A 23,928-nucleotide genomic window follows, 5' to 3' on the forward strand; every position below is an offset into this window, starting at 1 on the left:
GTTGGGGGTGTAGCTCAAAGGCAGAGCTCTTTCCTAGCATGCATGAGGCCCTCAGTTCAATACTCAGTGTGGCAAAAAAGTAAAATAAAGTAGAAAAAAAAAAAAAGAAAACATTGAGAATCATACAGAGATACTTAGACACTTCATCAAATAAGTAGTACTAATAAAAAAGTAGAAATTATAAAAACAAACCAAATAAAAATTTTGGAGTATAATAACTAAAATTCAAAATTTATTACAAGGAAAAAAAACAAAAAGTAACAAAAAAAAATTCATTACAAGGATTCAACAGGGAGTTAGAGCAAGCAGAAGTGTTACATAAATGAAAGAAAGATGACCTCTGTGTATCGCCCCATTTCTTCCCTGGAAGCTAAGGCTTATTAGCTCAAAAGCCCACTCATAATAAACTCAAACTTTTATAAACTCAGTTATCTTTAAAATAGCCCTGCTTTGCAGGGCCTGTGACCCCTCACCTGAAAGCTGTTACTTCTTGATAATATAGATTCTTACAGTTATAAGGAGTAGATGGCCTCATTGGTGACAAGTTTTTTGTTTTTCATTTTTGTGGTTTTTATTTATTTATTTTTATACTGGGGATTGAAATCAGAGGCATTCTACCTCCAAGCTACACACCCAGCCCGATTTTATTTATTTGGAAACAGGGTCTCAATAGGTTATTACTGAGAGCCTTCTAAATTGCTAAGACTGACTATGAACCTACAATCCTCCTGTCTCAGCCTCCCAAGTACTGGGATTACAAAAGCATGTTCCACCACACAAGGCTGGTGAAAGGCTTGAAGAATATAGATTTAAAGAATTAACATCACCGGGCATGGTGGCAGCGCACGCTTGTAATCCCAGCGCTTGGGACAGGAGAATCTGACAGGTTTGAAGCCAGCCTCAGCTACTTCTTAGTGAGGTTTCACCAACTTAATGAGACCGTGTTTCCAAATAAGTATAGCCCGGAGGTAGAAAAAGAACCCCAGAGTTCCACCCTCAGTACCACAAAAAAAAAAAAAAAAAAAAAAAAAAGAATTAACATCAATCTTTGTGTGTGTGTGTGTGGTAATGAGGATTAAACCTAAGGACATACTATCTCTGAACTACATCCCCAGCCCTATTTTACTTTTTATTTGGAAACAAGGTCTCACTAAATTGCAGAGGACCTCACTAAACTGGAGAGGACCTCACTAAATTGTGAAGGCTGGCTCAGTCTCCCAAGTACTAGGATTACAAATGTGTGCCACCATGCCCAGCTACCAATCCTTCTTAATTTCTTCTAAAAATTAGAGCAAGTATAACTTCCTGATCCATTCCAGAAGGCCCTAATACCAAAGCCAAATGAAGAAATCAAAGAAAACCACAGTCCAATGTCCTTTGAGTATAAATATAAAAATCTTCAAACTGAGCAAGGTGTGGTAGCACACTCATGTAATCCCAGTACTTGGGAGGCTGAGAAAGAGGACTGCAGGTTTGAGGACAGCAAATTGATGCATTTGAGCACTGCAACAAAACTCAGCAACCTGGCAAGGCCCTGTTTCAAAACCAAAAAAAGGGACTTGGAGTGTAGCTCAGAGACAGAATGCCCAGTAACACATGTGCACATGCATGCGTGCGCGCGCGCGCGCGCACACACACACACACACACACACACACACACACACCCCAAACTAAAACCAGCAACACAGTAAAAGAAGGACTATATATGACATGACATAAGGGATTTTTCCCAGGACTGCAAAGGTAATTCAACATGGGGGGGGTGGGGAATCAGGGACAGGTAATGCACCATATTAATAAAATGAAGGCTAAGAAAATTATCATTTCAGTTGATAGAGGAAAAGGCATTCAATAAAAACACCTTCTCTTGATTAAAACACTCCACAAATCTAGCATTTCTTCATTCTGAATTTTTTTTTGGGGGGATGGTACTAGGGGGTGGAACCCAGGGACTTTCTACCTCCAGGCTCTACCTCAGCCCTATTTTATACTTTATTTGGAAACATGGTCTTGCTAAGTTGCTGAGAGCCTCACTAAGTAGCTGAGGCTGGCTTCGAACCTGTGTGATCCTCCTGTCTCAGCCTCCCACGCACTATAATTACAAGCGTGTGCCACCACACCCAGCTTAATCCTGAAATTTGAATCTACCTATCTCTATCTACCAGCTACCATCATATGTAATAGTGTAAAACTGTAAGTTTTTCCCATGAGATCTGGAATGAGATAAAGATGGACACTATCACCACCTCTATGCAACACTACTGGAGATCCTGGCCAGGACAATTAAGCAAGAAAAATAAATAAAATGTTTCCAGATTGAAAAGTAAGAATCAAAACAGATGTCATAACCTAATATATAGGAAATCTTAGAGAATAAACACAAAAATAAATTGAAGAGCTATTAAATATTTTTATACACTTGCAATGAAAAATCAAAGGTAAGGTTAGGAAAGCACTTCCATTTATGATAGCATCAAAAAGAACAAAAATGAGCCAGGCAGGTGGTGCACACCTGTAATCCCAGCATTAGGGAGGCTGAGACCTGAGGATGGCAGTTCACGGACAGCCTCAGCTACTTAGTGAGGCCCTCCGCAACTTAGTGAGACCCTGTTTCAAAATAAAGAATAAAAAAATAGGGCTGGAGGTGTAGTTTGGAGGTAGAATGCCCCTGGGTTCCATCCACAGTACTGCAAAATAAATAAAGTGTTTATTTCTGTTTGTTTTGGGTACTGATGATTGAACTCAGAGGTATCCATTTTTGTTTGGTTTTAGGTACTGATGATTGAATCGAGGTATCCTATCTCCTACATCCCCAAGCTCTTTATTTGCTTTTTATTTTGAAATAAGGGTCTCACTAAATTGATAAGACTGGCCTCAAACCCACAATCCTTTCTCAGCCACCCAAGTACTGGGATTACCATGTGAGCCACCATGCCCAGCTACTTTCCATCTCTTTACTGAGTTTCCCCTTTACTGGATTAATGTTAAAATTAATCTCTGGATTAATTCTACAATTATTTTTAAAATGTTCTCATTTTTTTTTTAATGGTGCTGAGGATTAAACCCAGGGGCATTGTACCACCAAGCCACACCCCCAGCCCTATTTTATTTTTTATTTTGAAAGAGTGTCTTGCTATATTGTTGAGGGCCTTGCTATCCTTTACTTTGAAACAGGGTCTCACTAAGCTGCAGAGTTTCTCCCTAAGGAGCTGAGGCTGGCCACGAACCAACGAACCTACGATCCTCCTGTCTCATCTTCCAAAGTACTGGAATTACAAGTGTTAGCATTATGTTTGTAATAAGACATTTTAAGTTTTTGTCTGCTAAATCTAATATCTAGGCCCATTCAGAGTTAATTTCCAAGCCGGGCGTGGTGGCGCAGGTTTGTAATCCCTGTGCTTGGGAGGCTGAGACAGGAGGATCGCGCAGGTTCGAAGCCAGCCTCAGCTGGCCTAAGAGACTCTGTTTCCAAATAAAATATAAAATAGGTCTGGGAGTGTAGCTCAGAGGTAGAAGGCCCCAGGGTTCCATCCCCAGTACCACCAAAATAGAAAAATAAAAAAAAAAACAGAGTTAATTTCCATTAACTACAGTTTTCTTCCTCAGTATAGTCATATTTTTCTGTCTTTCTACATGTCTCAAATGTTTTTGTTAAAAACTAGACATTCACTGTAGTAACTGTAGAATTTATTTTTCAGAGCCTTTTATATTATATCTAACTAGTCTCTAACTATAGAATCTCTGGTCTCTAGTGTGAGTAGTACCTCTGCTCAGGCTTTAGTTCTCATATTCCTTAGCCTGACTTCCTAAAAATGTAATCCTGTGTCTGAACTGCGTTTCACATGAATGTCTTTTCAGCTTGTTATATGTCAAAGGTATGTTTCAATCTATGTATGGGTTAGAAAGAATATATTCATTCAAGGCTTTTTCATTTTTTTCATTTTTTTTATTTGTGTGTGTGTGTGTGTGTGTGCGCGCGCGCGCGTGCGCGCGCGCACTAGGGATTGAACCCAGGAGCATCCTACCTGAGCTACACACCCCTGCCCTATTTTTTATTGTTTTTTCAAACAGGGTCTTGTTAAGTTGCTGAGAGCATCACTAAATTGCTGTGGCTGGCCATGAACCTGCAATCCTCCTGTCTGAGTCTCTCAAATACTGGGATTACAAGTGTGTGCTACTACACTGGGTTCTGGCCAATTCTTAAATTTGCCTTGAACCTTCCTTCCTGCTAGACACTCTCAGCCACCTATCACACACCCCCTCACACACATGGCCATAGTTTTACAATAAATAGAACATATGGAAAGATTATCCCTTCATGATTCTCTCATTTCCAGGGTCAGCCTGTTTAATCTCCTGTATATCCTACTGGCACCACAACCTCAGACTAGCATTTGTGTAGGATTTCCTAATTATTTTCCTAACAAGTTCATCACTTTCAGTTTTTTTACTGTCCCAAACTGAATCAACCCTCCAGAAGAAAAGGTGCTGATTTTCCTTTGCCAAAGGTGCTGGGACAGGGGACACAGTAAGGGCCAAGGCCAGAATGCTGTAGACTTCCACTGTTCTTACATAAATCCTCAACAGTTTTTCTAAGAATAAGTGCTTACCAATTTTCCATTTACTTTTAACCAGTTTCTAGGACCTGAATAGCCTTGGGCCTCTAGGCTTATACCCAGTTTTATACCTTTTTGTGGGTGAAAAGGAGTCACAGTTCTTCACCAATCTCTCTTGTGGATATTTTTATGGTCATTCTCCTCATTTTATAACTGAGGAAAAGAGTTCTAGAGAAAGATCATTGGGTAAAGGACTATATGGTCTTAAAGGGTTTATTTGTCCCTTAACAAATATTTAAGTGGGGCATAACTGGAACTGAGCAACACCTTGTTTGTAACATGTCTGACTTTTGATTATTACTTTTTTCGAATGTCAGTTTTCTCTTGCAAAAGTAAAATGACTTAAAATTCACACATCATAGACTAAATCCACATGTGTCTAGATTCTATAAAGGACATAATGGGATGCTAAGCATAAAATAGAATATTTGACCCAGTGCTAAGCAATTGTTTTAGAATATGTTGTGCTGATGTGAAATGTGTCCATTCTTGACTTTATTTATTTATCCTCTTTCCTTTCCCTATCATTTATTTGACAAAAAAAAAAAAAAAAGGCTTGAGGTACCCCTTGACAGCTTCTCACTACAAGGCACCAAAACTGATGGAATTCTTAAATGAAAAGTAAACAAACTCATTTTTGGCAACCTAATTAAGTTAATCAAGACCACCCTGGTATCCTTCTGCAAAGAAAGCTAATTTAGAAAGCTAACTTTCTAGCTGGGCATGGTGGCACACACTTGTAATCCCAGCATTCAGGAGGTTCAGACTGGAGGATCGCGGTTCGCAGACAGCCTCAGCTACTTAATGAGGCCTTCTGCAACTTAGTGACACCCTGTTTCAAAATAAAGGACAAAAAAATAGGGCAGGGGGCATAGCTTGGAGGTCAAATGACCCTGGTTTCCATCCCCAGACCCACAAAAAAAAAACCTTTCTAAAAGACCCTCCATTTCAGCACTTGAATCATCCCTAGAACAACAGAGACATCTCTTCTAAAGGTAATCTGTTAACTAGAGCCTTAAATCAAGCATTTCTGAAAAGGTGTGTATATAACTTAATTCCTCCTACCCGCTAGTAGCCAAGACTCAAAGCTTTAAGTGGTATTACTTTTCTTCCTTGATTCTCACTTTTGATTTCATCCCTGTTTTCACATCTAGAAAAAGTAGATAGGTGCATAAGCTTTCCTACAGAAGTATGTTTCTCTCATAAAACTCAGCCTTGACCACTGCAACCCATTAGTACCAAATCTATAAAGATTGATTACCTACTGACATTATCAGAGGTGAATACACTGTTAGAAAGTTTTCTAAAGGTGATGATAGATTTTAGATCTTCTACCTAGTTTACTTTGGAAAGAAATAGAGCTGCTGACAGAGAGCAAAATATTCTAAACCCAAAGCACAGTCCTGAATATTTAAATTCAGATCTCAAGATACCCAACTGCTCAAATAGTAACTAGATAAAACTGTTGCACAGTGGTGTCACCATATAAAAATCTAATTGTGATGTTAGCAGGCAGAGTTTTCTAAAGTCATAAGGGCAACAAGTAGCAAAGACTGAAACTAGCTTGTGGATCCAAAACAATCCAGTAACCAAAGACCAACTGTAACAGAATTAAATACTGTTAAAAAAAAAAAAAATGCTACTCCCAGAGCTGACGTTTGAAGAGTCATTCTCTGCTTCTCAAATTTCTTACACCACAACTCAATGCTACAAACCCAATTACAAAATTGGCCTCTGAAGCAGTGGTTTAGAACTTGTCTGGTGTAAGTCCCCCACAATTCAGCAATCCCTTATATAACAACCCTGAATATTCAGGCCCTCTTAAGCAGTTTGTTAACTGCCTGTACACAGGAAAACAATGAGCTGTGACTCAGCCCAGGGTCTGCAGTTCACTAAAATATCAGAATAAACTAGGCAGGCGTGGTAGTACATGCCTGTAATCCCAGTGATTAGGAGGCTGAGACAGGAGGGTTGCAGGTTCCAGGCCAGGCTCAGCAATTTAGTGAGACCTTGTTTCAGAATAAAAAATACCAGTCACGGTGGTGCATGTTTGTAATACCAGCATTTGGGAGGCTGAGACAGGAGGACTGCGGAGGTTTGAAGCCAGCCTCAGCTACTTATAGTGAGGCCCTCTGCAACTCCATGAGACCCTGTTTCAAAATAAAGAATAAAAAATAAGCCAGGCATGGTGGTGCACGCTTGTAATCCCCGCACTTCTGAGGCGGAGGCAAGAGGCTCACCAGGTTTGAAGCCAGACATGCTGGCTTAAGAGACCCTGTTTCCAAAAATTAAAAAAAAAGAAGTATAAAAATATGTCTGGGGACGTAGCCTGGATGTAGAAGGGTTTCCAGGAAGGCCTGTACCACCAAGAATAAAAAATAGGGCTGGAGGTGTCACTCAGAGGTAGAATGCCCCTGGGTTCCATCCCCAGTTGGGGGTGTAAATCAGAGGCAGGACATCCCTGGGTTCAATCCCCAATACCAAGAGGGAAAAAAAGGTCAGTTTAAGCCATTTTGCATGTTTCTACCTCTTCCTGTTCTTATGTTACATAATTATGACTTCCTATAAGGCTATTTCAAAAGAGAATTCATTCCATTTTTAAGACCACTCTAATTGTTAGAAAAGATTTTCCATAATTCCAAATACACACTCTTCTACCCTGAAATTCCACTTCTTAAAATCTACCCTAAAAAATATGACAAGTGAGCTGGGCTCAATGGTGCAAGCTTGTAGTCCCAGCATTTGGCAGGCTGAGACAGTAGGATCCAGGCTCAGCTACTTAGTGAGGCCCTTTGTAACTCAGTGATACACTGTTTCAAAATAAAGAATAAAAAATAGGGCTGGAGGTGTAGAGTGGAGATAGAATGTCCTGATACCCTAACCCCCAGTACCACAAAAGAAAAAAAGAAAAAACTCTACAACCAACTTCTCAGTAGCAAAAAAAAAAAAACCTTAACAGAAAAATATAATACAGTATAAGAATACTATGTGATACTAAGCAGCAGTTTAAAAGAATGAAGAAGGAAACTATAATGCTAATAAGACCACCAAACCACACTGTTAACAAAAAAGCAAAAGTTACAAACCGTGAGCATTTTGATGCCATTCATGAAAAAAAAATGACAGTTTATACAGCACGTTCAGTGGTGATGAAAATGTTCTATATCTATACAGGCTGGTACAGTGGCACCAACCACATGTGACTATACATTTCTGAAATGTCCTTAATTTTAAATTGTACTTAACTACTTTATTATTTTTTTTCTTTTGGTGGTACTGGGGGTGGAACCCAGGGGCTTTTCTACTTCCAGGCTATACTCCCAGATCTATTTTTATAATTAATTTGGAAACAGGGTCTCACTAAATTGCTGAGAGCCTCACTAAGTAGCTGAGGCTGGCTTCAAACCTGCGTGATCCTCCTGTCTCAGCCTCCCAAGCAAGCGCTAGGATTACAAGCATGAGCCACCACACCCAGCTAACTATTTTAAATTTAAACATGTGGCCAGCTCAGCAACTTAGGCCCTTCACAACTTAAATGTTTCAAAATAAAAGGAAGCTGGGGTGTGGTGGTACATTCTTCTAATCCCAGCATTCAGGAGGCTAAAACAAAAGGATTGCTGTTTGAGGACAGCCTCGGCTACTTAGTGAGGTCCTTTGCAACCCACTGAGACCCTGTTTCAAAATAAAGAATAAAAAATAGGGCTGTGCCAGGTGTGATGGCACAAGCTTGTAATCCCCATGCTTGGGAGGCTGAGACAGGAGGATCCTGCAGGTTTGAAGCCAGCTTCAACTGGCTTAAGAGGCCCTGTTTCCAAATAAAATATAAAATAGGTCTGGAGTATAGCCCGGAGGTAGAAGGGCCCTGGGTTCCATCCCCAGTACTGCAAAATAAACATTAAAATTAAAAAATAAAAGGATAAAATAGAGCTGAGGGTGAAGCTCATGTAAGATGCCCCTAGGTTTCACATACAAAAAAGTAATAAATATGCATATTTATTTACTACATATACATATATGTGCATGTATATATATACACATATATATATAGTTAGTGACTAATGTGTTGGCATATTAGTTTGGAAAAACAACCTACATTGTTTGCAGTGGTTGGTTAACTCTGAAGAGGAAATCAGATGGGAAGATAGGAGTTAACGCAAGGTAAACTTTGGCTTTACTTTTATATTGTATATGGTTCACAGCACAGAGCATGAATTATGTATAAGTCTTGTTGATACTGAGCCAAAAGCCTATAGAGCAACACAGATCTTAGTTTCTCTTTCTTTCCATACCTGGAAAAAAACTGGGCAAATATATGATAGCTTTCCCCAAAGCATACCTTAAACCACATTTCCTCATATTTCTCTCTCAAACTTTTCCCCTGGCCCCTCAATTTTTAACAATTAGTAATTTTGTGTTAGTAATTTACTAACACAAAAGATGAAGCAATATATTCAGAAAGCCTACTGATCTACTATCAAGGGAGGAAAACACATATTAAGATTATTTCCCAATGATGGATTTGTGTCTCTCTATACAACCTAATACTGGCAGTGGGGAGGGGCTGGAGGTGTCATAGCTTCGTCTCTTCTCCAAACTAACAGTCTTCAGCACTTATCAAAGAATCAGAACTTTTCACCATCACATAGCTCTACTGTAGCTTAAACTACAGTAATTCAAGTCAAACATGAAGATTCCTTAGAACCTTCTTGGTGGTGTGATGTAGTCACACAGAGTCTTAGCCCAGACTCTATGAACACCTAGTTGTTCACATTCATTGGTTCATTAATATTTACCAAGTATTACTACAGTACATATCAGGCACCGTACTTAAGGGAGAAGATTGAGCAATGAACAAGATACATATGCACAGAGCCTCTCCCATCAAAGAGTTCTACTAGGGTTGGCAGACACTGATTTAAAAAAAAAAAATCTCAATTTCAATGCATCCCAGTCTAATCAATTCATGCTGAATACCACTTGGACAAACCATGGGACTCAAAGAACAACTATCCAAGTTTCTAATACAGGGAATAGAATCTACTGTCCAAGAACTCTACAGGGCAAGTCCATGGACAATTCCTAAATGTACCTTAGACCAAGTTTTCAACAACCCACAATAAAAATATAAAAAAGAACAATGTAGTAGATAGACTACATTTTCCCATGGGTTTCTCTTTATTATGAGATCAGGTCCTTTCTTGTTTTTTTAATGTCATGAAAGAATGTTTTAGATAGAGGAAGGCGATCTAGTTTTTGTTTGGGTTTGTTTTTACATAGCCTTACCTTGCCAAATAAGATAGTAATAAAACTTCTATACCAAATATTTGATGATATTTTATTTATCCAGGTCATCCAGTGACTTAAAGAACTTGGTAATGTTCTCTCTACCCTAAAGTACACCCCCTGCATACACAAAGTAAGCAATTACTCCTCCAACAAATATACCTCCAGAATAGTTAACTCTTGACATCAGAATTTGACACAAGGCAATTTTCAGCAAGGCATGGTGTAATCCCAGTACTTGGGAGGCTGAGACAGGAAGATCACAGGTTTGAGGACAACCTCGGCAAGTAGCCAGACTTTCATCAACCTAGCAAGTAGGGCTGGGGGTGTGTGGCTAGGAGGTAGAATGCCTCTGGGTTCTATCCCCAGCACCACACACACACACACACGAAATATAAGCTTTCCCACTCTTTTGCTATATTATTCACAAGACTTAATTTAACATCACAGCAGAACCGATTCAAACAGAATTATAAATATGCAAAAAGTCTAATCACAGGCAATATACTGATGGCAATAACAACTGTAATTCCTAATAGCTACTTCAGTAACAATAAAAGCCAATTTCTTATCAAGGTTATTTCTGGCTAGTCTTAAATGTCATCCACACTAAACAAAAAAAGTAGGTTTCTATTTATTAAGCTCCAGAAAGGAATGACTGGGGACAAAGAAGAAAAACAAGGGCAAAAGAAGTGAAAAATACTTAATACAAACTCTTATCACATAACTAAAGTTTATCACTAGCACTGACAAAAGTGCAGATTTTACTTAGTAACTAAAAGTGACACAAAGTTCTCATAGGGCATTCAACTCTTCTCCACTCAGCCACCTCCCCAACAACAACAACAACAAAGTAGCAATACCTTCTAATAATCTATATTCTTTTATGTAGGAAAAAATATATCATAAACATAGGTCAAGTTGGCCTAAATTACCTATTTCAAGACCTAGATCTGCTTTTTACTTTATGTGACCTTGTACAAGCCACTCACCCACTCTGGGCTCTCTAGGACTTAGCTCCACAGGTATATACCACTTCTGCCTGACTCACTACTGTAATCTTCCCGGCCCAAACACTAACATATCAGCTTATTCTTGTATAATATAATGATTCAGAGTATTTGTCTCCCAGCAGGAACTGGAGGAAGTAATGAGATATGTATATAAACCTCTGGCACAGTGGCTGATCAGGGTGAATACTCCATAAAATTGCTACTGACATTAACTAGCAGCTGTCAGACTTGAAACAACCTAAGACTGAAAATACTAATGTGTGAAGCTCTTAGCAACAAAGTATAGATTGTCCAACTGATTAAAGAAAACCTAGGAATAGTTTCTAAGCCAGTGCATAGGGTGTCTAATAGATAACCCTTGAATTGTGGGTAACAGACCTAAGCTGCTAAAAGCGCTCAGAGCAGGCTCCAAGTTTTTCAACTAAAAAAAAAAAAAAAAAAAAGGCCCTAAGGGAGGCCGGCTGCCCACGGGTCTCCCCTCCGCCGGCTCCCAGCTGTCAGGGAGCCCCCTCCTCTACCGAGGGGAGGAGAGTGCGCCGGGGAGGGGGCCGGGCTGGGGAAGGCGGGCGTCCCTGCCCCTCGCCCAGACCCACCTTAAGCAGGATGGACGGCGGCAGCTGGTTGATGTCGGGGGCCTCGGGGGGCGGCTCCCGGTGACAGTCGCAGGGGTGGTCGGCGGGCTCGGGGCGCTCCGCGTCGCCGCACTCCCGCTGCTGCGGCGCGGACGAGGGGGCGGCGCCCCCGGCTCGGGCCGCGTCCCCGCCGGCCTGGAGCGCGGCGCCGGCGGCGGGGGCCGGCGGCGGCGGCGGCGGCGGCGGCGGGGGGCAGAGCGGCGGCGGGGGCTGCTCGGGGCCGGGGCACAGGCCCGCGTCGGGGGGCCGCGGCGGCGAGGCGCCTCCTCCCGCGGGCCCGCCGCCGCCCCCGCCGCCCCCGCAGCCCCCGCCGCCGCAGCGGGGCTGCTTGCAGGGGGTGCAGGCGGGGACCCCGGCCCCCTTGCGCTTGCACACCATCTCGGGGGGCGGGGGGGGCTCGGCCGGCGGCCCCCGGAAGAGCTGCACGGCGGCGGGCGGCCCGAGGAAGCGCACGGGCCCCACGCTGGCCAGGAAGAGGCCGCGGCCCTGCTGCTCCCAGGCGGCGGCGGCGGCCAGCCCCAGCTCTTTGCAGCAGGAGGCGGGCGACGAGGCCGAGGCGGCGGCGGCGGCGGCGGCGGCGGCCGAGGACAGCAGGAAGCGGCGGGCGGCGGCGGCGCAGTCCTCGGCGGCCAGGGCCGCGTAGCGCCGCGCCAGGTGCTGCGAGGAGGCGGCGGCGGCGGCGTAGGCCCCGTCCCGCGGCGGCGGCGAGAGCGGCGGCTCCTCCTCCGGGCCGGCGGGGGCGGGCGCGCCGGGGCTGTGCACGATGAAGCAGAGCATGCAGGGCCCGCGGAAGAAGCAGTCCCGGCTCCGGGGCGCCGCGGGCTGCGGGGGCGCCTTGGCCGGGGCCCGGCGGGGCAGCCGGAGCAGGGGGCGCCGGCGGCGGCACCAGCTGCAGCAGCGAGGCCTCTTCTGGCTCGGGCGGTTTCGCGGCTCTTTGGAGAGAAGGTGGCCCATATAGAAGGCCCGCGGGGGGCAGCGCGGGAGGGGAGGCGCGGCCGGCGGCGGCGGCGGCGGGGCCTGGGCCCGCGGCGGGTCGCCGCCTGCGCACACTCGGGCGCGCACGCCCGGCGGGGTGGGCGTCAGCGGCGGGCGGCCCGGCGCGACGGGGGCGACATGCTTTGCCCCGGGAAGCCGGGGGGGGGGGGGGCGAGGGGCGCGGGCTGGGGGGGCGCGAGTGGGCGAGCGAGTCTCAGGCTCGGCGACCGTCCGCGCCCGGCGCGCCGGCTCAGTCGGTCCGCGCCGCGCCGGGGGCGACGCCGGGTCCCGCTCGGACCATTTTAACTGCGGCTCCGCCGGCGGCGCGCGCGCCCGCGACACAGCTCCGAGCCGCAGGGGCGCGCGGCCGGGCCGGGAGGGAGGGCGGGGCGGGCGCGCGCGGGGCGGGCGGGCGCGCGCGCGGGCTCCGGCGCCCCGGGCCGCTGGAGGCCGCGGGCGGGCGCTCGCCCCTCGGCCGAGGCGGGAGGAGACACTTCCGAGCAAGCTGTGTGACATCCGTTGCCACCGCCGCGCTGACGTCTGGAGGTGTAAGTTCAAGAGCTGCCATTGGCCGGGAGCCGCGCGGCTCGTCCGCTCACCTTCCACCCCGTCCTCACCCCCGCTCCGGGGCCGGGACGCGGGTCCGCGAGGAGGGCGCGGCGGGCTGGCGGGAGTGCGAGAGCGCCGAGCACTTGTTGCGTGCCGCTGCCCTTCCACAACTGTATTGCAAATGGCAGCAGACATCACATTCCCTACACACTGCAGAAAGATAGTTTCTCAACCTGGCGAGTCATCCAACATTCCAGGCTGCAGTATTTACATGCCTTTTGTTTTGCACCCTGAGAATTCGGCCTGTCAATCCCTTATATACTTAAAATGTTTCTTTGTAATGCCTATATGGCCAACCTTGGTGGCCCAGATAAGAAAGAGGAGATTGGGGGGAGTGGTGAGTTGGCCTGGGCCACCCTCCCCCCCTCATGCCATTTTGGCATGGGGCTGTAACTATTTTCTGTATTTCTATTTTCTGTATTCCTGTCTTTCTAATAAACTTCTTTAAATCTGAAAGAAAGAAAGAAAGAAAGAAAGAAAGAAAGAAAGAAAGAAAGAAAGAAAGAAAGAAAGAGGAGATGGGCTTTCAGTTAATCCCAGTACTTGGGAGGCTGAGACAGGAGGATCGCACAGGTTTGAAGCCAGTCTCAGCTACTTTGTGAGGCTCTCAGCAACTTAGTGAGACCCTGATTCCAAATAAAAGATAAAATAGGTCTGGGAGAGTAGTCCGGAGGTAGAAAGCCTACCACACACGCACACACAAAAAAAGAAGGTTCTGCTATCGTGAAGGCACAGAGATAGGCCAGCAATCAGAGCAGTACCTAGTGTGGAGAAATAAGCTTTCACATAGAAGTAGTTTGGGGAGGCTTGCATAGCGATGGGAATGAACCAGTGTCTTACTGTTGATCTAAAAATACCACAGACAGGGTAAAGAATAAACAAGCTCATTCAGGCTTGTAGTTCTGGAGACTGGGAAATCCAAGAGCAGTGTTGTAACAGGAAGATAAGGCAAGGGAACACTAAAGACACAGAAAAACGATCCTCATCCTTTGTATCAGAAACCTCAGTAACAGCACTAATCAAATTATGAGGGTCTACATCTGAATATGTGTAAAAGTATGAATATAGATAGCATGGTTACCCTGGACAATCATTGTTGGGAGGGGGGAAGGGAAAGCGGGGATAGTGGGGGAGAAGGCACCAAGTACAGTTTAAATGTATACCATTTATTTTCAACTAAAAAAGTATAAAAAAATACGCAGAAAAATATACACAAAAAAAAGTATGAGGGTAGAACCCTCTTGTCCTGATTGCTTCTTAAAAATACCACCTCTTTTTTTTTTTTTTTTTTTTTTTTTTCGGGGCCTGGGGCTGGAACACAGAATCCAGGGGCTTTCTACCTCTGGGCTCTACTCCCAGACCTCTTTTACATTTTATTTGGATACAGGGTCTCACTAAGTTGCTGAGAGCCTCACTAAGTAGCTGAGGCTGGCTTTGAACCTGTACAATCCTCCTGTCTCAGCCTCCTGAATGCTGGGATTATAAGAGTGCGCTACCATGTCCTGCAAGATCCCACCTCTTAAGGGAACTGTTCAAATAAGGTTGTGGCCATATAAGAAAGCTTCAATACCAATCTCCCCAACATGTATGGGGAGGGAGAAAATGGTAGGAGGGGCATATGGAGGAAAATACACCAAGTGATGTGTACCGGTATGTATCGCTTTGAATCTTACTATGATATGTAATTACAATGTACCAATAAAGTATTTTGTAAAAGTACCCTCTCTTAATGTTTCAATGGCAATTTCTTTTTTTTTTTTTCCCCAGGTCTGAAGATGGAACCCAGGGGCATTCACCTCCGAGCTACACCCCCTGCCCTATTTTTTATTCTTTAATTGAAACAGGGTCTCACTAAGTTGCGAAGGGCCTAAGTAGATGAGGCTGTCCGGGAACTGCCATCCTCAGTCTCATCCTCCCAAATGCTGGTATTACAAGCGCGTGTCACCACGCCTGGCTTCAATGGCAATTAATTTCAACACAAGATTTGGTGGAGATTTTGGAACCATAGCTAATCAGTATAAAGGAAAAGATAAACAGAAGAGAATATGGAGACTACTTTAGGAAGGATGTCTTCCTCATTTTGACCAGAAAGAATGAAGAAAGGATAGATAAAGGATTAATACAGATAGGTGGATTTTTCTGGCAGGAAAATGAAATTGTTCTTTTGTGATGACTTTTCATGAGAGGAAAGCCTGGTTAACCGTGGAAAGGTGGAAGAGAAATGGCATATGTTTTACAAACCTACTACAATAGCCTAAGAGATCTGAGGAAGATTTGTTGCAAGATTCAGGGCCAATGGGCTTAGAGACCATTATTTGAGCCTACTTGAGTGATTTTCCTACTTCATTGGCCAGCTCACCCAGTTTAATGGCAAACATGCCATTAAATATTTGTTTATAATAACCTCTTCATCGGGAATTATTATTATTATTATTATTATTATTATTTGAAGTACTGGGATTGAACCCAAAGGCAGTCTACCTCTAAGCCACACCCCCAGCCCTATTTTTTTATTCTTTATTTTGAAACAGGGTCTCACTAAGATGCAGAGCACCTCACTAAGTAGCTGAAGTTGGCTGTGAACCTGCAATCCTCCTGTCTCAGCCTCGCAAGTACTGGTATTAAAGCATGCCCCACAACTCTTAGCTTGTCAGAAATTACTTTTAGCTCTATCATTCAAGAGTTCCCCTTCCTAAGCTTGATTGTAGTGAAATGGAATTCCAAGAACTGGAAAGACAAAAATTTGCCAAAAGACTTTAATACCAAATGTGATATACAAGTTACATTTATCTATAGATACTATCCACACATACCTTTCATCCTTCTGCCTTTAGATAGGGGGATTTTCCAGAACCTCAGAGTTGACAGTCACCTTTGGTGAGCAGTTGCTTAAGACCTTATCATCTTTATTAAGCCTCACTCTGGGCAAATGGAGAGGAAATACATCTACCCTATGAGCCAGGAGTTCCACATCCATTATTTATCCAAGAAAAATAAAAGCGTATATCCCCAAAAGCTTGCACAAAAGTGTTCATAGCAAACCCAAGTGTGGTGGCACACACTTGTAATCCCAGCAATTAGGAGGCTGAGACAGGAGGATCTGGGTTCATGGACAGCCTCAGCTACTTAGGCCTTTTGCAACTCAGTGAAATGCTGTTTCAAAAAATAATAATTTAAAAAATAGGGCTGAGGGTGTAGCTCGGAGATAGAATGCCCCTAGGTTACATCCCCAATACCAAAAAAGAAAAAGTGTTGATAGCAACTTTATAATCTCCAAAAACTGCAACTATCTCAGATGCCTGTCATTGGAAAAATAGATAAGTAAACTGGTATATTCATCTGATCAAATACTACTTTGCAATTAAAAAAAGCAAGAAAATACCATGAATTAATCTCAACACACTAAGCCCAGTTACAAGAACACATTCCTTTAATCCCAGCAATTTGGGAGGCTACTAGGCAGTTTAGCAGGACTGTGTCTCAAAAAATTAATTAAATAAGCCAGGTGTGGTGGCACACGCTTGTAATCCCAGCATTTGGGAGGCTGAGACCGGAGGATCGCGGTTTGTGGACAGCCTCAGCTACTTAGTGAGGCCCTCTGCAGCTCAGTGAGACCTGGTTTCAAAATAAAGAATTAAAAAATAGGGCAGGGGGTGTAGCTCAGAGGTCAAATGCCCCTGGGTTCCATCCCTAGACCCGCAAAAATAAAAAATAAAAAAAATTAAGTAAATAAGCCAGAAATGGTAGCAAGAGACTGTAATCCCAGCACTCAGGAGGCTTGAGATAGGAGGATTGCAGGTTTGATGCCAGCTTCCACAATTTAGCAGGACCCTCAGCAATTTAGTGAAACTCTTTCAAAATAAAAAGGGCTAGGGCTGTATCTTAGAAGTAGAATACCCCTGGGCTCAATACCTAGTACCAAATGAATAAGGGATAGGGTTGTGCCTCAGTGGTTGAGTGCCCCTAAATCAACTCCCAGTACTGGAAGGAGAAAGAAAAAAAAAAAAAAAAAAAAAGCCAGGGAATGGTAGCACAGGTTTGTGATCTCACTATGTGGAAGACTGAAACGGGAAGATCAGAGGTTCTCGGCCAGCCTCAGTAACTTAGACTCTTGTTTCAAAATAAAAACATGAAATAGGGCTAGGAGAAGACTGGGCATGGTAGCACTCACTTGTAATTCCAGCATTTAGTAGGCTGAGACAGAAGGATCGCAGTTCACAGCCAGCCTCAACTACTTAGGCCCTTTACAACTCAGTGAGACCCTGTTTCAAAATAAGGAATAAAAATCAGGTCTGTGGGTGTAACTCAGAGATAGAATACCCCTGGGTTTCATCCCCAGTACCGAAAAAAAAAAAAAAAAAAAAAAAATAGGACTAGGAATGTAGCTCTGAGGTAGAATGCCCCTTAGTTCAATCCACAGTAACACACACACACACTAAATTACTAAATTAGACTCTGGAATATCTGAGAGAGCCCTGGAATCTCTACCTGATTTTTTTTTTTTTTTTTTCCCAGTACTGGGGATGGAACCCAGGGGCGTTAGACCTCTGAGCTACAACCCCAATCCTATTTTTTTGTTCTTTATTTTGAAACCAGGTCTCACTGAGTTGCAAAGGCCTCACTAAGTAGCTGAGGCTGTCGGCGGACCATGATCCTCCACTCTCAGCCTCCCAAATGCTGGGGTTACAAGCGTGTGCCCATGCCCAGCCTCTACCTGATTTTTAACAAGCTTTGTATGTAATTATTGTATAAACAGCCTGACACCATGCAAACCCATCAGAAATATACATACAATCTACCTACATCTTGTTTTCAGAAATGAGTGAGGCAAATGACAGCCTTTTCAAGTGGTTTCTGAATTCTATAATTTCCTTACTCCCAATTCATGAGCAAGTTATCCATGGCCTACCTACTGGATTTTGCCTGTTATGACAGTCGTGTTTTATAGTTGAGATTTTTGTGTCTGTTTTCTCTCTCTTTTTTTTTTTTTGTGGTACTGGGGGTGGAACTCAGAGGCTTTCTACCTCTGGGCTATACTCCCAGACCTTTTTTATATTTTATTTGGAAAGAGGGTCTCACTAAATTGTTGAAAGCCTCACTAAGTAGCTGAGGCTGGCTTCGAACCCATGCGATCCTCCTGTCTCTCCTGTCTCAGCCTCCCAAGCCCGGGGATTACAAGTGTGCGCCACCATGGCCGGCTATTTATGTCCGTTCTCATCACCTACTTTTACCTATCATTTCTCAGAAAAAAAATAACAAATTTCTCCAGCCCTAGGATTATCACTAAAACACTTATTTTTCTTTCTTTGCTACATGTGTGACAAACTTGTATACTTTATCAATGACTAAGTAAGTTGCTACTAATATACCAAAACTATTAGTTTTGGAGCTCATCAGATGGTTATATTGACAAATATTCAGGTAAAACTTATGAGTAAGAGTTACAAATTAAAATATACAGACAATTGTAACAATTGATGGCTTTGGAAAAAAAGCAAGTGCTAAACTTGATGTTACTGGCAGCTGGGCTAACATTGTCAACAAAGTAAATGTTCTATTGAACATGAACAATCTCACAAAATAACAGTATCACACAGACCATTCTGTGACCATAATACACAAAAGGAAAATAAGACTCCTTCATAATCATATCTGAACACAGAAAATACAAGAATGTCCTCCAAACCATAAACATGACCAAACACTTTGGCTATGATAAGTAACTTCTGTTTCTGAACTATTTATAATTTTAGTCTTGCTCCATTCTTCCTGACTTCTAGATAACAAATATTGAAGTATAATACTTTGGTTTTCTGACAGCATCCAAGCCAGAGCAAAGCTTTGACCCTTCCCTAACAAAAAGAAAGCCCATCTAACAAACATCTTTCTTACAATGTCTTTTTGTTTTGTTTTGTTTTGTTTTATTTTTTTTATTTTATTTTATTGGTGCACTGTATTCATACATCATAGTGGGATACAAACTTTTGTAGACATACATGCACACATCGCCCAGTCAGCCCCCACCCGATCCCCACCCCATTCTCTCCCCATCCCTCCCTCCCATGCTTGGCTTAGTGGTTGACATCTAGTATTATAGCAATTTATCCAAAATTAAAAATGATCATCTCACATAACAGTTTCATTTGTCTGATACCAAGCTTTTGATGTCTTAAAGATAACATTTCAATATTTCTTTTTGCTTTCTTTCTTACCAGAGAATATTTTTTTCTTTTTTTTAGGTGAAACTATCATATATTTATTTTTCAAAAAAAATCTATCCTGATATGGAATATGGACTCTAGATACCCAAAACAATCTCGAAGCAAAAACAAAGCTAGAAGATGTATATTTTCTGATTTCAAACCATATAAAGCTACAATAATTGAAACAGTGTAGTACTGTTCTAAAGGCAGATATATAGACCATTGGAGTTAAATACAAGCCTAGAGCTAACTTCTTCCCTATATTGTCAAGTTATTTTTGACAAGGTTTCCACGAAGATTTGGTGGTGGAAATAATAATCTTTTAACTAAATATTGTTGAAAAATAATAATTACATGGAAAAGAATAAAATTGGACCCTTACCTAATCCCACATACAAGTATTAACTCAAACTAGATAAAAGACCTAAATATAAATCTTAAGACTATAAACTTTTAGGAGAAAATCTGGGTCATAAAACCTCACAACATTGAAATTGGCAGTGATTTCTTGGATATAATTTCAATGGCACAGGCAAGAGAAGAATATACAAACTCCCTAAAAAATAAAAGAAAATATTGTATATCCAAAGACAATGTAAACAGAGTTAAAAGTTACTAATAGAATTGGATAAAATATTTCCAAATGCTATATCTGAAGGTATATTAATATTCCAACTAGAAATCCTAAAAATTAACAACAATAAAGGCAAACAATACCATTTAGAGATAGGTAAAAGACTAACATAAATAATGAATCTCCACAGATAACCAATCTTAGTTGTCTGTTGGATGGAAACTCTTGTTTCTCTGGTTCTGGTGAGTGTTACCTATTTCTTCTTTGTAGTTAATCTCTTTGAGTATTTTCTCTAGCGCTGGTTTTGAAGACATAAATTCCTTCAGTTTCTGTTTGTCATGGAAGCTTCTTATTTCTCCATCTAATTTGATAGAAAGTTTTGCTGGATAGGAAATTTTGGGCTGGAAGTTGTTTTCTTTCAGAGTTTGGAATATGTTCCTCCAAGCCCTTCTGGCTCTCATGACTTGGTTTGGGAAGTCTGGAGTGATTCTAATTGGTTTGCCTCTGAATGTCACTTGGCCCTTTGTTTTTGTTGCCTTTAAGATTCTCTGCTTGGCTTCCACATTGGTCATTTTGACAATTATATGGCGTGGGGATCCTCTTCTCGGATCCTGTCTAAAGGGAGTTCTATAAGTTTCCTGGATCTGTGTATCAACCTCTTGCTCTATATTTGGAAAATTTTCTGCTATTACTTCCTTGAAGAGATTGTTGATCCCTTTGGTATCACTTTCTTTTCCCTCCTCTATTCCAATTATTCTTAGGTTAGCTCTCTTAAGATGGGCCCATATTTCTTCAATGTCAGATTCCTGCTGTTGGATATCTTTTTCTAGATTAGAAACTATGCATTCATTTTTGGATTGCTCATCTTCTAAGAGCGAGATTCTGTTCTCCATGTGGTCTAATCGGTTGTTTGTGCTTTGAATTGAGGCCTTTACTTCATTAATTGCATCCTTTATCTCTTTTTGGCTCTCTCTGAGTTCTTTTCGAAGCACCTCTATTATTTCTACAGTTATTTTCCTGATTTGATCTTCTAGAAATCTCTGATTTTCTGTTTTATCGGGTTCTGATGTTGTGGGGTTGTGCACATTCATTACTTCAGTGTTATTCCTCTTTCCCATGATTTCGGAGGTTTGTGCCTTCTCTGGGTTCTTCCCTTGGGTCACTATGGCTTCACTTAAGGTGCTCTGGATCTCGAGTCTGTATTATCTCAGACCCTACTACTCCTTTACTGGGTTGTATCACAGAGTCTCCGACCCAGGGAGTCGATAGAGGCTGCTTTAAACTATGGGGGGTGCCAGGTTGCACGCTCTCCTATGGTGTGATATCTCTGCCACCACCACTTCCTCACTGGGTCAAGTCCCAGGAGGCACAATACTGGGATTTCTCCTCTGTGGCCCGCAATTTGACTCAGTGTTCTTGAGTACGTAGATGTAGCTGTACTGGACTCGGTGAATTCACTGCTGCTGCCGCCGCTGGTGGCAATATGGCGCCTCTGCCACGCCCTCGGCCATGAGGCTGGCGTATATTTTCTTCTCTGGTTTTGATTTCCACTCTGAATCCCTGCAGCGTGTGCTGAGCTCAGCCACTGGGAGCTTTAAATGCTGTCTGCGCCGAAAGATCCCGCCTGGCTGTTCCGCATCGGCTCACCTCGGCTTGCTGTAGCCGTCCGCTGAGTTCGCCGCTGCCGCCGGCAGTATGGCGCTGCTGCCGCGTCCTCGGGCGCGTGTGTCTCCTCTGTGGCCCTGAGCTCTGTTCTCAGTCCGCTTTCTCTCTGGAGCCTGGTGGTTTTTTTGTTTTTCTGGTGATGGTGTTTTCTGGCTATGAAAGGCGCTCTTTTTGTGGTAATGGAGATTGGGACTCTTAAGCGGGACTCTTAAGCCCCACTTTTCTCGGTCGCCATCTTCCCGGAAGTCCTTACAATGTCTTTTACAATACCCTGTTACTGAATGTTCCCACAGTTTCTCATGCTGTGCTGTCTGCCTCCTTGCAGCAAGGCACTAAGCCCAACTTGTTTGACTGGGTATGTTCCTGCTGATCCTTAGCTGGAGGACATTAACATTTGTTATCAAATATGACCACCAAAGGGCTTGGTGGTGCATGCTTGTAATCCCAGCATTTGGGAGGCTGAGACAGGAGAATCCAGGTTTGCAAAGAGCCTCAGCTACTTAGTGAGGCTCTTTGCAACTCAGTGAGATGCTGCTTCAAAATAAAGAATAAATAATAGGGCTGTGGGTGTAGCTTGGAGGTAGAATTTTCCTGGGTTCCAACCCCAGTACTGAAAAAAAAAAAAAAATCAGCACCATATCCTTCTTAACTCCTTTTTTTCTTGATTTTATTCCCTGCATAGCTCATGACCACATGTTTATTTGGAGTTTTGGTGTTTTGTTTTAGTTTTTCCATTAGAATGTAACTCCATGAGGATAAGGACTTAGTTCAGTTTTCAGGAAGATAATCTATTTAACTATATACAAGATGAATAGGAATAGATTCTTTTTGTGTGTGTGTGGAACTGGATATGGAACTCAGGGGCATTCTACCTCTGAACTTCACCCCAGCCCTATTTTTTTTTTATATTTATTGGGGTTTTTTTGTTGTTTGTTTGTTGTTTGTTTGTTTGTTTGTTTGGTACTGGGGTTCCTGGAAACCCTTCTACCTCCGGGTCTCTTAAGCCAGCAAGTCTGGCTCCGAACCAGCGCGATCCTCCTGTCTCTGCCTCCCAAGCGAGGGAATTACAAGCCTGCGCCACAAAGCCTGGCTTATTTATTGTTTTGAAACAGGGTCTCACTGAATTGAAAAGGGCCTCACTAAGTACCTGAGGCTGGTTGTAATCCCGGATCCTCCGGTCTCAGCCCCCTGAATGCCGGGATTACAAGTGTGCGCCACCATGCCCAGCTCTAGGAACAGATTCTTAACAGAAAAACAAGTTAAAGTTGTTCAAAAGTCTATGGAGAGGCCTTAAAAGTATGAAGTAAAGCATGTTGGGGATAACAGAGTAGGGGTGGTAGAACTGGGAAAATGTCTGATGTGCATTTTTTTCAAGATTTAATAAATTATTTATGAATTGGGTAGAGTCGACACTAAGGAAATGAAGAACTCCAAAATTGATAGTGTATGTTATATTCGTATAGTTTATTTCAATGTATAATTTATTGTAGTGAGATAGTGAATTTTTTTTTTTTTTTTTTTCGGTACTGGGGATGGAACCCAGGGGCATTCTACCTCTGAGCTACACCCTCAGCCCTATTTTTTATTCTTATTTTGAAACAGGGTCTCGCTGAGTTGCAAAGGGTCACTATGTAGCTGGGGTGGCTGCGAGCTGATATCCTCCTGTCTCAGCCTCCCAAATGCTGGGATTACAAGAGTGCACCATCATGCCCAGCTTCAAGATAGTGAATTCTATAACAAAATATTTATAAATTTGAATGATATTCTCTGGAATCAACCTGTATTATGACATAAATACATATACTATATACTAAGCCAATATATAAATTTAAAATGTAAAACAGTTTAAAAGAAAATCTTTTTCTTTCTTCTAACACAGAACATATTTACTTTGAAATCTGCATTTGCCTATAAAAAGATAGCCATATATAAAAGCTTTAATGCTTGCATTTGGGTAATGGTGCTTGTGGTAAATAGTTTAAAAGATTTTTTTCTTTTCTTTCTTTTTTCTTTCGTTCTTTCTTTTTTTCTTTTTTTTTTTTCTTTTTTTCTTTTCTTTTTGTACTGGGAATGGAACCCAGGGACATTTTACCTTTGAGCTACACCCCCAGCCCTATTTCTATTTATTCCTTATTTTGAAACAGGGTCTCACTGAGTTGCAAAGGGCCTCACTAAGTAGTAGATGAGGCTGTCTTCAAACTGCAGTCCTCCTGTCTGAGCCTCTTAAATGCTGGGATTACAAGCACGTGCCACCATACCCAGCATTTATTCTTTTTTTTTTTTTTTAAATAGGGTCTCACTGAGTTGCAGAGGGTCTCACTAAGTAGCTGAGGCTGTCTGCAAACTGTGATCCTCCTG

The 23,928-nt window shown here is 42.8% G+C and overlaps 1 protein-coding gene across 1 annotated transcript in view; it reads right to left on the reverse strand.

Moving 5' to 3' along the window:
- Nucleotides 1-12,498, reverse strand: part of FBXL17 (F-box and leucine rich repeat protein 17) — a gene marked incomplete at both ends in the record, with an annotated part of 527,314 nt that extends 514,816 nt beyond the window's left edge. The window contains one exon of the mRNA XM_080692979.1: nt 11,506-12,498. Within this exon, the coding sequence (XP_080549105.1) occupies nt 11,506-12,498 (993 nt within the window). The remainder of the gene's footprint in view (nt 1-11,505) is intronic.
- Nucleotides 12,499-23,928: the final 11,430 nt, after the last annotated feature.

This window comes from Muscardinus avellanarius, assembly GCF_963383645.1.
Source record: "Muscardinus avellanarius genome assembly, chromosome: 1".
NCBI classification, from domain to species: Eukaryota; Metazoa; Chordata; class Mammalia; order Rodentia; family Gliridae; genus Muscardinus; species Muscardinus avellanarius.